The 11006-nt window shown below is 40.4% G+C and overlaps 2 protein-coding genes across 2 annotated transcripts in view; one reads left to right on the plus strand and one right to left on the minus strand.

The window, feature by feature from the left end:
* Positions 1-1400, minus strand: part of LOC119419890 (cullin-5) — a 23737-nt gene extending 22337 nt beyond the window's left edge. The window contains exon 1 of the mRNA XM_037687256.1: positions 1371-1400. Within this exon, the coding sequence (XP_037543184.1) occupies positions 1371-1397 (27 nt within the window). The 5' untranslated portion in view covers positions 1398-1400. The remainder of the gene's footprint in view (positions 1-1370) is intronic.
* Positions 1401-3619: 2219 nt separating this feature from the next.
* Positions 3620-10801, plus strand: LOC119420413 (solute carrier family 35 member F2-like). Its single transcript, XM_037687804.1, has 9 exons — positions 3620-3719; positions 4243-4345; positions 5165-5337; positions 6009-6136; positions 6267-6426; positions 6691-6847; positions 10133-10185; positions 10253-10407; positions 10534-10801. The coding sequence occupies exons 2-9, from the start codon at positions 4257-4259 to the stop codon at positions 10732-10734; spliced, it is 1116 nt and encodes a 371-aa protein (XP_037543732.1). The 5' UTR covers positions 3620-3719; positions 4243-4256; the 3' UTR covers positions 10735-10801.
* The last annotated feature ends 205 nt before the right edge of the window (positions 10802-11006 follow it).

The following is an 11006-nucleotide window of genomic DNA, read 5'->3' on the forward strand; positions in this document are numbered from 1 at the left end:
GGGGGGGGGGGGGGGGGGGGTGCTGTTCAGTGATTTGTAGACATACATGAGTATTTTGAACTGGATTCGAAAGTGAACCGGTAACCAGTGCAGTGAGGCCAAAATTGGTGTAATGTGCTCTCTTTTGCCTGTACTGGTTAAAAATCGGGCTGCTGCATTCTGGACCAGTTGTAGTCGTGCAATGGAGGTTTGACTGATACCAAACAGGAGCGAGTTGCAGTAATCAAGCCTAGATGTAATGAATGCATGTATTACTGTCTCCAGGTTCTTTTTGGACAATATGGGCTTCAGTTTAGACAGCCGCCTCAGTTGGAAGAAACATGATTTAACAATCATGTTTACATGACTGTTAAGTTTCAGGGAAGGGTCCATTATCACGCCCAGATTAGTGACTCTTTGTTTTTCTGACAGGGTTAGAGCGGAGAGGTCGATGCAGTGGTTTGTGATCGTGTCGTTGGGAGGGAACAACATGACTTCAGACTTCTTTTCACTGAAACTTAAGAAGTTTAAAGCCATCCAGTCCCTGATGTCAGCCAGGCAGTTGAGCAGCGGTTGAATAGAGCATGTACCGTTGTGTCTTAGGGGGAAGTAAATTTGACAGTCATCGGCATAGAAGTGGAAGGGAATGTTGTGTTTCCAGAAAATAGCACCAAGCGGCAGCAGGTATAAAGAGAATAGGAGGGGACCCAGGATGGACCCCTGCAGAACCCCCCATTTAAGCTCTGCCTCTGCGGAACTAAAATCCTTGATGGAGACACAAAAGGATCTGTTGCAAGTCTGGTTAAATGAGCCAGTGTTGAGTGGCTTTAAGAAAGTACACTTTGCTCAAGACCACTTGGAAAAAACTAAAACAAGGTTCGAGTGTGGAAGAAAAACATGAAGAAAACTGTGCATTTTTGCAGCGCTACCTCTGCTTTAAGATTTTATTTCTGATTTGTTTCTGATTCCGCGACAGCTTCTGTTTTTAGTAAGATGTAAACATAAGACCTGGTGCAGAAGAACCTGACAGGTGCAGTAAAAAGCTGCAGAATGACACAGATTTGAGGCAACGAGAATTAAATTTGAGCTCATTTTAGCGGAGATTAAGCGAACAGTTTGACTCCAGTTGTCCTTGTTTCTGCTCTTTACGCCACATTCATCCTGCCGAAGCGTCTGTGTTTTAACCAGCGGAGTCCCTGACAGGAGGCTAACGTCAACGCTAGCCGGATGGAACTTCACTCCCGCCGGTTAAAGTCAACGCTAAAGGCGCCGTCACGCGCAGGTGCTGCGAAATGTCCGCTAAATTTAGCGCTAAACGCCTGCGCTGAGTCATAAAAGTGACAAGCGTGTCACGGAGCGGCGAAGACAAATGATTGAATCGTGGCTCCTACCTTTAGCAAATTAGACGGCGCCGCCATGTTCCTTCAACTTATCCTCTCGGAAAATCTCGCGAGATTTCAAAAGGAGCGATTTAAAATGTTTTAAATGCGAATAAAACTCTTTCATTTTCAAACTGACCAGTTATATAAGAATGTGCACTTTCCACACATTTTTGAACTTAAAGTCTTTAGATGTTTTAAGCGATTTAATTTAAGCACAAACTATTTAACAATAGTTTTCTGTGGTGGATTTCTGCCATGTATTAGTCGTTAAAATATATATATATATATTTAAAGCAGTTTGCTGTACTTCCTCCTTTATGAAAGATTTCCTCAACTCTGAAGAAACATAAATCTTCTAAATCGTAATTATGATATATTGTCTCAAACGTATGACTTATGCCTTTTAAAAAGACTTGTGGATTATTATTATTATTTTGTCTTTGAATCTCATAAGTGTGACTTAATATTTCAGAATTATGTCTTAGATTTGTGTATTATTTGCACGGTGGATCAGTTGGTAGAGCTGCTGCCTGCAGCGAGAAGGTCGCCAGTTCAAATCCTGTCCAGGCAGGGCTCTTTCTGGGTGGAGTTTGCATGTTCTCTCCGTGCATGCGTGGGTTTTCTCCAGGTACTCCGGTTTCCTCCCACAGACCAAAAACATGCATGTTAGGCTGATTGGTAGCTCTAAATTGTCCCTAGGTGCGAGAGAGAATGGTTGTTTCATTTGTATCAGTGTCCCTGGGGACTGGAGACCTGCAGGGTGTCCCCGGCCTCTCGCACAGTGACTGCTGGATATGGGCACCAGTGACCCCTGTGACCCAAAAAGGAAGAAGCGGGTAAAGATGATGGATGGATGGATGGATGGATGGAATAACAATATTTTCCAGATGTCCTAACCATTTCAGTAACACAGTTTAGCTGATTAGTCCTGACCTAGTGGTCCAAAAGTTCAAATGTTTTGATTTATTATTCTATTTGTGCAGCAGTGCAAAAGATTGTGATTATTCAATACTCAACCCTGAGCCGAGTCCATCCTGAATGACCCTTTTCTCTCCTCGCTGTCTGGAAGTGGAGGGTGGTTTCAGCTTATTTTTCCATTCGTATCACACTGAGCAGGACTAAAGGTAAGACAAAAACTATGTGTGCAGTCTCTGGGGGTGTTATTGTTTCATTTACAGTCTTTGTTATCATTCCTTCTCAATCCGATGTTCTTTCTGCTAATGTAAGCAGCAGGGATTTCAACCTTCACATGAGAATAACAGCAGCAGTTTGGATAACCAGCAGGGCAGGAAACGAAAAGCCGGAGGCTTGAAGAAAATAATGACTGAAATGTTTCTGAGCTGCAGTTGAAACCAAACTTTTTTATAATACTCATCATTTCTGGGGTAAAAAAAAAACAAACAATCCTGTAGTTTCCAAGTAAGACACTACTTTTGATTAAAAAATATTTTTATTTCATTCAACCTTCATTTATAAAGGTTAGTCTCACGAGGACTCGTTTACAAGAGAGATCTGTTTTAGACAGACAACATATGTAAGACAACAGTTAAAATGCAATTAAAATAAATGTAATGTTCTAAAACAATACATCAAGGTGCCATAAAACAAAGTAAAATACTAAAAACAAAAACATATTTGCTTTGATGTTTCTATTGACCTTATCAAATGTTTAAAATCCCCTAAAGAAATTAAGGTGGAAGCTTCAAGGTGTTCCAGGTTGCAGGAGCTGAGTAGGAAAACGCCTTTTTGCCAAGTTCAGTCCGCGCTGAAGGAACGCTGCAGGTAATGAAGGCCTGAGAGCGCACGCTGTAGCTGCACTGACGACATGATGTAGGAGGTAGATGAAGAAGTAATGCATTTTAAATGGAGGAAAGTAATATAAAATGAAAATACATCAAATGAAAAATAATTATTTACGCTACTAAAGTTAATCTACTTAGTTCATAATGTGTATTATCATAATTTACATATAAATCAGAAAGAAAAAAATTCAAAACCTTTCGTTCTATGGAGTGTTAAAGTGTAGATTTAAATATTTATCAATATTAAAATATATTTAAAAATCTCTTACTTCAAAATGTTCTGTTTATTTGAATCAATAATTGTAAATGCAGTACTTTGTGTATTTATAACGCAGGCACAGCGTTCAGCCCCGCCTCACGTGATTGTACGAAGCGCACGTCCATCAATTCTTCTCAGCCAATCAGAGCGCAGAAGGGTGTGTGCTTAGATTGCACATGGTAGGTTGATCCATTCTTGTTCCCCGTGCAAAAGAGGATGTAGTTCCGAACCAGAATTATGGATGATAGTCTTCATCAGGAAATCTACACATAAAAAAAGATGTCTGAATAGCAAAACGTATGTACATTTTTATTTATTTTAGCTTGCTTTTATTTAGCCGTTGATAGGTTGAACGTAGAGAGGATAATTCTGTCGCGCGCGTGGATCAGGTTAACCAAACTACATTTAAAAAGTAAGCGTTTAAACATTTTTATAGTTATTTTTAACAATTTAAAGAGCTGGAACGTAATTAAACATATTTTGAAAATCGTGAAGGGTAGGATTAGGGATCGGGGTGAGTCTGCTGCACTAAAAGTGCGACTTGTCCTGTTTTTCCTGTTGGTCAAGGGCTAAACATCAGCCTCCACCTCAGCATGTCCATTTTCCATAGTGCCATATGTACTTTAGAGGTTAGAAGTACTTTAAAGATGATGATTTGTCAGGGGGGAAGACAACTTTGACTCTGTGTTAACATCTAGTTTCAGGTGAGGCACATCACATGCTTGTGGAGATTTTCTGCTTGGGTAGTTTGATGAGAACTTTCAGAGACATTAATTCTTTTTCTCTCCCTGTTTGAATCGTTTTGTGCTTGTTAATCCAGATTAGGCTCTCAGAATGATGGAGGAGCCCATGGAGGACAGATTGTGTGGGAAACTGAGCTCTGGTTGTGGAGTAAACTACAACCTGAGGGATATCTTCACATGGTGAGCAGCATCAAAGTCAGCTTTTTCTTATTACTGTCATTTATTTTAATGCCTTGAAGAGTTTGGTCTATTCTCAGCAGCTTGCTAAAATTTGTTGGTAATAATACACAAATGGTGCTATACAAGAAACACACACAGATGGAGGGGAAAACATTATTACCTTTTTGCTTGTGCTTAAATGTGCTTAAACTACGCCAAGATAATACACGCAAAGACCATCAGGGTTTACAACGTTGCTAATATATTTCAAGAAATAGTTCTCACGTCAACGCATTTGTGATGACTCTTGAATATTTTTGTTAACAGTTGTGGTATTACTGCTTTATTTCACGTTACCGTGTTCATTTGTACTCATCTGCTCACACAAGACTCATGTTCGTGCTGCTGTTTGGCGTATTGTTTTTATGCTACTAGTGCGTTAACGTTTTTCTTAGTTCATATCTTAGATCTTATTACTGTTTTTCTTTTACATTTTATACTTTTGTTGGATGTAACTGGGACCCTGTGTACACAAATAAAGAAACTGACTCTGAGAAAAGGTTATCATGAAATATGTGGTGAGAAGTGTAAAACTAGGAGCTAACATTGACTGGATTATCCAGCTGTGGAATGTGTCAGGTTTGCATGATTTTCACCTGTGTCCTTAGAAGCTTCATCTACTTTGGAATAATCTAAACTTAGTTACAGTGAGTGAGTTTACAACAAGGATGTTTTCCTCTGCCCAGCTCTCTCTCTTCCTTCACTGTGCTTCTGAGAAGAGCTACAGATGATTTGCGTTGCTGGTCTGTCGGACTCACGATGATGTTGCTGACTCTCCAGGCGCCTGCTGAAGACCATCCTCATGGGTCAGGTCCTGTCCCTGCTGATCTGTGGGACGGCCGTCAGCTGCCAGTTCCTGGCTGAACTGAAGGTGGAGACGCCCATGTTTCAGAGCTTCCTCAACTACGTCCTGCTGCTGCTCACCTACACCACGATCCTCTGCACACGCAAAGGTACGACTGACACTAACAGTACCGTATATTTTGCTGTATAAGTCGTGTTTTTTTGCATCACTTACATGTGACTTATAGGCCGAAGCGACATATTTATGGATTTTTTCCCATATTTATAACCCAATTTTTGGCTGAGATATGACTGTTTTCATTCATTCTGAATGAAAAAATTGAATGCTATCATTTTTCAACCACTGGATGGCACCAGAGTTGTAAGGCATGCCATTGTATCATGTAATAGGTAAATGTGGCTATAATGACAAATTCAAAAAAGTTAAAGACAAAAACAACTGGACTTTATTTATTATACTTTATTGTTTGTCTTGAACTTTTTTTAATTTACCATGTCCTGGATGACTGAGAATCTTCACCAGCTATTAATGACACAATCGGTTTGCCATAAGTTGACGCCTTCGTCCAGCTCGCCTGGAGCAACAGTCAAATCAAGTTTCATTTTGCTGCGCTGCCCCGGCGAAATGCAGCTAATGACCATTAAAGTGCATTTTTTAAAGTAAAAGTTCACCTGAAACACACCTTTACTATAAAGTCGAGCAAACAAATAATTGTTTTTAGGTGTTTATCTTGTTAAATGTTTAAGAAATGCAGCGGCTGGTGAAAAAGCTGCATGTTCGAGCTGCAACTTGTTTATGTGTGTTGTTCTGCGTCTGCAGGCGACGGCAACATCCTGCGGATTTTACGAAACAAATGGTGGAAATATTTGGTGATGGGTTTGGCAGATGTGGAGGCAAACTATGCAGTTGTGAAGGCTTACCAGTTCACCACCCTGACCAGCATACAGGTACAAACAGTTTGAACTCACGGAGGAAACTGGGCTCTGGTCCACATGTAACTGTGTTTTATACATCGTGCTTAACCTCCTAGAAGACGTGTTGGAAGCTGAGACGTGCACGTCTCTTTTTGTGTTTCAGCTGCTGGACTGCTTCGTGATCCCGGTGCTGATGGTGATGTCCTGGTTCTTCCTGAAGACGCGCTACAGGCCAGTCCACTTTGTCGCCGTTACGGTGTGCTTGTTGGGGGTGGGGGCCATGGTGGGAGCCGACATTTTGGCTGGAAGAGAACAAGGATCCAGTAAGGACGCTTTCATTTTTTATTAACACGTATATGTGGACAGTTGACTGGAAGATCGGACGTTACCGGTCCGCAAAGGTTCCCATGATCTTCTAGGAATTTATTATCGAAGCTGAGTTTCAAATTAAAAGACTGTCAGGTTCTGAAAGGTTGCGTTCACTTTCAGAGCGGTGAAAACTGGACATGTGTTAAATGTTTATCTGATCCAGATTCAAATTTAAATAATATTTCTATTAACTTGTATTTTACTTTTTGCCTTTGCAGCCAGTGACGTGTTGCTGGGCGACATGTTGGTCCTGCTCAGCGCCGTCCTGTACGCCGTGTCCAACACGTGCCAGGAGCACACGGTGAAGAACCTGAGTCGAGTGGAGTTCCTGGGCATGATGGGGCTCTTTGGGACCGTCATCAGCGGCATTCAGCTGTAGGTTACGGTTTAAATCATCCTTTTCATGCTTTGCTTTTTGTTATTTGAAGATTATTATTGTTTGAATTCATTTTTTGGTCAAAAGGGGCAGATATTATAAGATTTTTTTCTTCTTTCTGCTGCCTTTCATTTTATTTGTGATTGCATTTCTTATTGTATATAGAATTGTTTTGTTTTTAAAAAATGAATAAACTTTATAATTATAATAATTTCCTGCGAAAATGCAACGTGAATGCTTACAGCTAATGAACTGGCTGAAAAACGGCTGAAATGCAGCTGAACATATTTGCTGAATTTGTTTTAAATAAGCAGAAATGAGCACAAAAATTAGTGAATTAGCTAAAAGGCTGAAATTAGCAACAACAAAAAAAAAGCTGAAAATGTAGAAAGAAGCTTAAATTACCAGAAGGAAATGGAGAAAGCACAATTGTGTCTAATTAGGCTGAAAGAAGCAGAAATGAGCACAAAAAGTGGAAATTATCTGAAAAAAGCTGAAATTGTCACAAAAAAACATCTGAAAAGTAGCTAAAATTGCAGAAAGAAGTTAAAAAGGCTGAAAGTAGAATAAATTACCACAAAAAAATTAAATTTATTTGAAAGCAGCTGAAATTAGCTAAAGAATGCTAACAGGCTAGCTGAAAAGGTAGAACAAGCTTCATTTAGCAGAAGTACGAAGAACACGTTTGCCCAATCAGGCTGAAAGAAGCAGGAATGAGCACGAAAAGTGGAAATTATCTTGGAAAAAAAGCTGAAATTAGCAACAACAACAGAACAGCTGAACAGTACCTAAAAAAGCAGAAAGAAGCTTAAATTACCAGAAGGAAGTTGAGAGCGCACATTTTTGCTGAAATATGCTGAAAAAAGTTAAAACAAGTGCAAAAGTGTGGAATTATCTGAAAAAGTTGAAACAAGTATAAAAACAACTCAATAGTAGCTGAAATAGCAGAAAACGCTGAAACTTGCAGAAAGGAGTATAACAAGCTGAAATTAGCAGAAATAAGTTAGAAGTACAAAAATGTTGTAGTTGGCAGAAATAATCTAAAAGGATCACAAAACTGCTGAAAGTAGCTGAAAAAAGTTTAAATTTGTACAAGGAAGCTGAAAGAAGCTGAAGCAGAACAAAATGTGAACGGAGCAGCAAAAGGTTGTGAACACATCTAAAGATCTGAAGGACGGAAAATGAGCTCAATTTGTTTTCTGAGAAATAAAAGGCAGTAAAGGCCAAATAAGTCAAAAAGCTAAAGTTGCGCCAATATCAAGTCATTAAGCACCTTTCTCCTGAACAAGCTGAACATTTTAATTTATGATTTGTTGAAATAAAAAAATAAGAAAAATGGCTCACAATAGTGTGAAAGCTTCATAATGATTAATAACGATAAAGACGGTCCAGGTCTACTTATCTTCTACACTGGGGAAGATGTCGGGGGGGTTCACAGATGGGTGTGAAACAACCAAAACTGTGTGGGAATAAAGGGCAGAGGTCACAGCAGGGGGCTTCTTTTATTGCTGTGAGTGAAAAATGATATTTTGTCCTCGACTCCAAACAACCTTTGGCATATTTGTGCTAATCAAGAAAAAAATTTTGTTCTTGTCTCTTCGTAGATGTTGTGGCTGCCTGCGAATCAGAACGTTTGATTCTGATTGCCAGATCACATGACCTTTCATGGCTTCAGCCACGTCCGTGCGTTTCAGGCTTCGTGCACGCTCTGATCACGAGCGCTTAATAGAGGCAGATTAGCTTGTGGTCTGAGCCTGCACCGGTCATTTTTTTTAATTTATACCTTTATTTTACTCCATTGAGATCATCAATCTCTTTTACAAGGATGTCCTCGAAGTCACCGTGTTGTATAAACACTGACTGAAGTAGGAAGGACCTGCAGTGTACCATTAATTAATGCTATTTACTTATTAATGACTCTTAATAAATCACAACAAAAGACAGTGAACTTGCTTAATTCTTGAGTTCATCATTATTTCAGAATATCCACCAAAGTTCCTCAATTTATGAGGACAAACTGAGCAAAGTCTCAAACGGGTTGATTTTTAGGAAAGAGCTGCTGTTAAAAAAAACAAAAACTAGAAAATTTGCATTTCCTGTAAAAATGCAGTGTGAATGCTTCTTGCTGAAGAACCTGCTGAAAAACAGCTGAAATTAGCTAAAAGCGTGCAGAAATGTAGCTGAAAAGGAAGAACAAGCAGAAGAAAACAAGTAGAAATTATCTTTAAAAAAGCTGAAAATTTCCCAGAACAGCTGTATAATAGCTAAAGAAATGTAGAAAGAAGCTTAAATTTTCAAAAGGAAGTCAAGTGAGCTGAATTGTGCCCACTAAGGCTGAAAGAGGCAGAAATTAGCACAATACAGTTGAAATTATTTGAAAAAAGCTGAAATTGGCCAAAAACGGCTGAATAGTAGCTAAAACAAGCTGAAAGAAGTTTAAATTACCAGAAGGAAGTGAGTAGAGCATAATTTTGCTGAATCAAGCTGAAAAAAGTTGAACTGATTGCAAAAAAATGTGGATTTAGCTGAAAAAGCTGAAATTAGCATGAAAAGCTAAATAGTAGCAGAATTAGCTGATTTTAGCAGAAATAAGCTGAAAGGAACAGAAGAAGATGGAATTAGCAGAAATAAGTTACAAGAAGCACAAACATGTTGAAGTTAGCTGAATGAAGCTGAAAGTAGCACAAAACAGCTGAAATTAGCTGAAAGTAGCAGAATTTTTTATTAAATTGTTGATGTGACAGTAGTAAGTGTTTGGGTTCGCTGTCAGCTACCACGATACCGAATTTCAGATGAATAGCTCTAAAATTAATTAACATTTAATTAACAATAAATACGTAGTTTTTATATGAATTAAAAGGTTAATGTGATTTATTCTGATTCTCAGGACGTGTGATCAGCCTGAGAATTAAACTTCAGAATAAAGTGAACCAGGGCGGCACGGTGGCGCAGCTGGTAGAGCTGCTGCCTCTCAGCGAGAAGGTCGCTGGGTCAAATCCCGGCCGGGGGGGTCTTTCTGGGTGGAGTTTGCATGCGTGGGTTTTCTCCAGTTTCCTCCCACAGAGCAAAAACATGCATGTTAGGCTGATTGGTAAATTGTCTCTAGGTGTGAAAGAGATCGTGAATTGTTGTTTGTCTCGTTTGTTTCCGTGTCCCTGTGATGGACTTGGACCTGTCCAGGGTGTCCCCACCCCATGGGCACCAGTGGCCCCCGCGACCCTGAAAGGCAGAAGCAGACAATGGATGGAACAAAGTGAACCTGATGTTTTCGTGTTTCTCTGCAGAGCTGCTCTGGAGACTCAGGCCGTGGCAGCCGTGCAGTGGGATGTTTCCAACGGTAAGTGAACGCATCGCCGCTCGTCCTCCTCGCGGCCGCTCGTTAACGTGCTGCCTCTGCTCTGCAGCCATGCTGTTTGCCGTCTACGCGCTGTGCATGTACGCGCTGTACAGCTTCATGCCTGTGGTGGTGAGGATGACGAGCGCGACGGCCGTCAACCTGTCTCTGCTCACCGCCGACCTCTTCAGCCTCTTCTGCGGACTCTTCCTCTTCCACTACAAGGTGGGCGGGTTTGAATCGTGAGCAGGTTTTAGTCACAGCTGAGTGATGGAGGAAACACCTGCAGGCAGGTTTTCATTCGTGTCTAACGGTTTTTTGTTAACGTTTCAAAACGATCTCTGTTCTCAGTTTTCTCTCCTGTACATCATGTCGTTTGTCGTCATCACCGCGGGCTTCATCATGTTCAACACCATCCCCACGTACTCGGCGTCACCCGACAACTCCGCCGAGGAGGACGCCACCCGCACGGCGGAGAGCTCCCTGGACCTCCTGCAGGCAGCCGACGCTCAGAGAGCCGAAGCAGCCGTGGCTGTGGACGTCTGCGACTGAGCGGAGGTTTAAGATAAAACTTTATTGATCCCGCAGGAAACTGTTGTGCCAGAGTTCCAGTACGAAGGTGCACACGAGGTCAAAAGATAATGCTGGATGGGTTTTATCTGTTCTTTGATTTATTTTTTATTTTTTTATTTTGGGACAAAATTTAGATGTCAAAGGTCAGTTTTTTCTTTTATATTGTTACAGATGATCTGATAAAAAAAACCACGAAATCTAACTTTCTTTATAAGATTTATTATATTTCACAAAGTATTATTAGCAGCTTT

The sequence above is a fragment of the Nematolebias whitei genome, chromosome 14 (assembly GCF_014905685.2).
Source record: "Nematolebias whitei isolate Nwh7 chromosome 14, NemWhi1, whole genome shotgun sequence".
NCBI classification, from domain to species: Eukaryota; Metazoa; Chordata; class Actinopteri; order Cyprinodontiformes; family Rivulidae; genus Nematolebias; species Nematolebias whitei.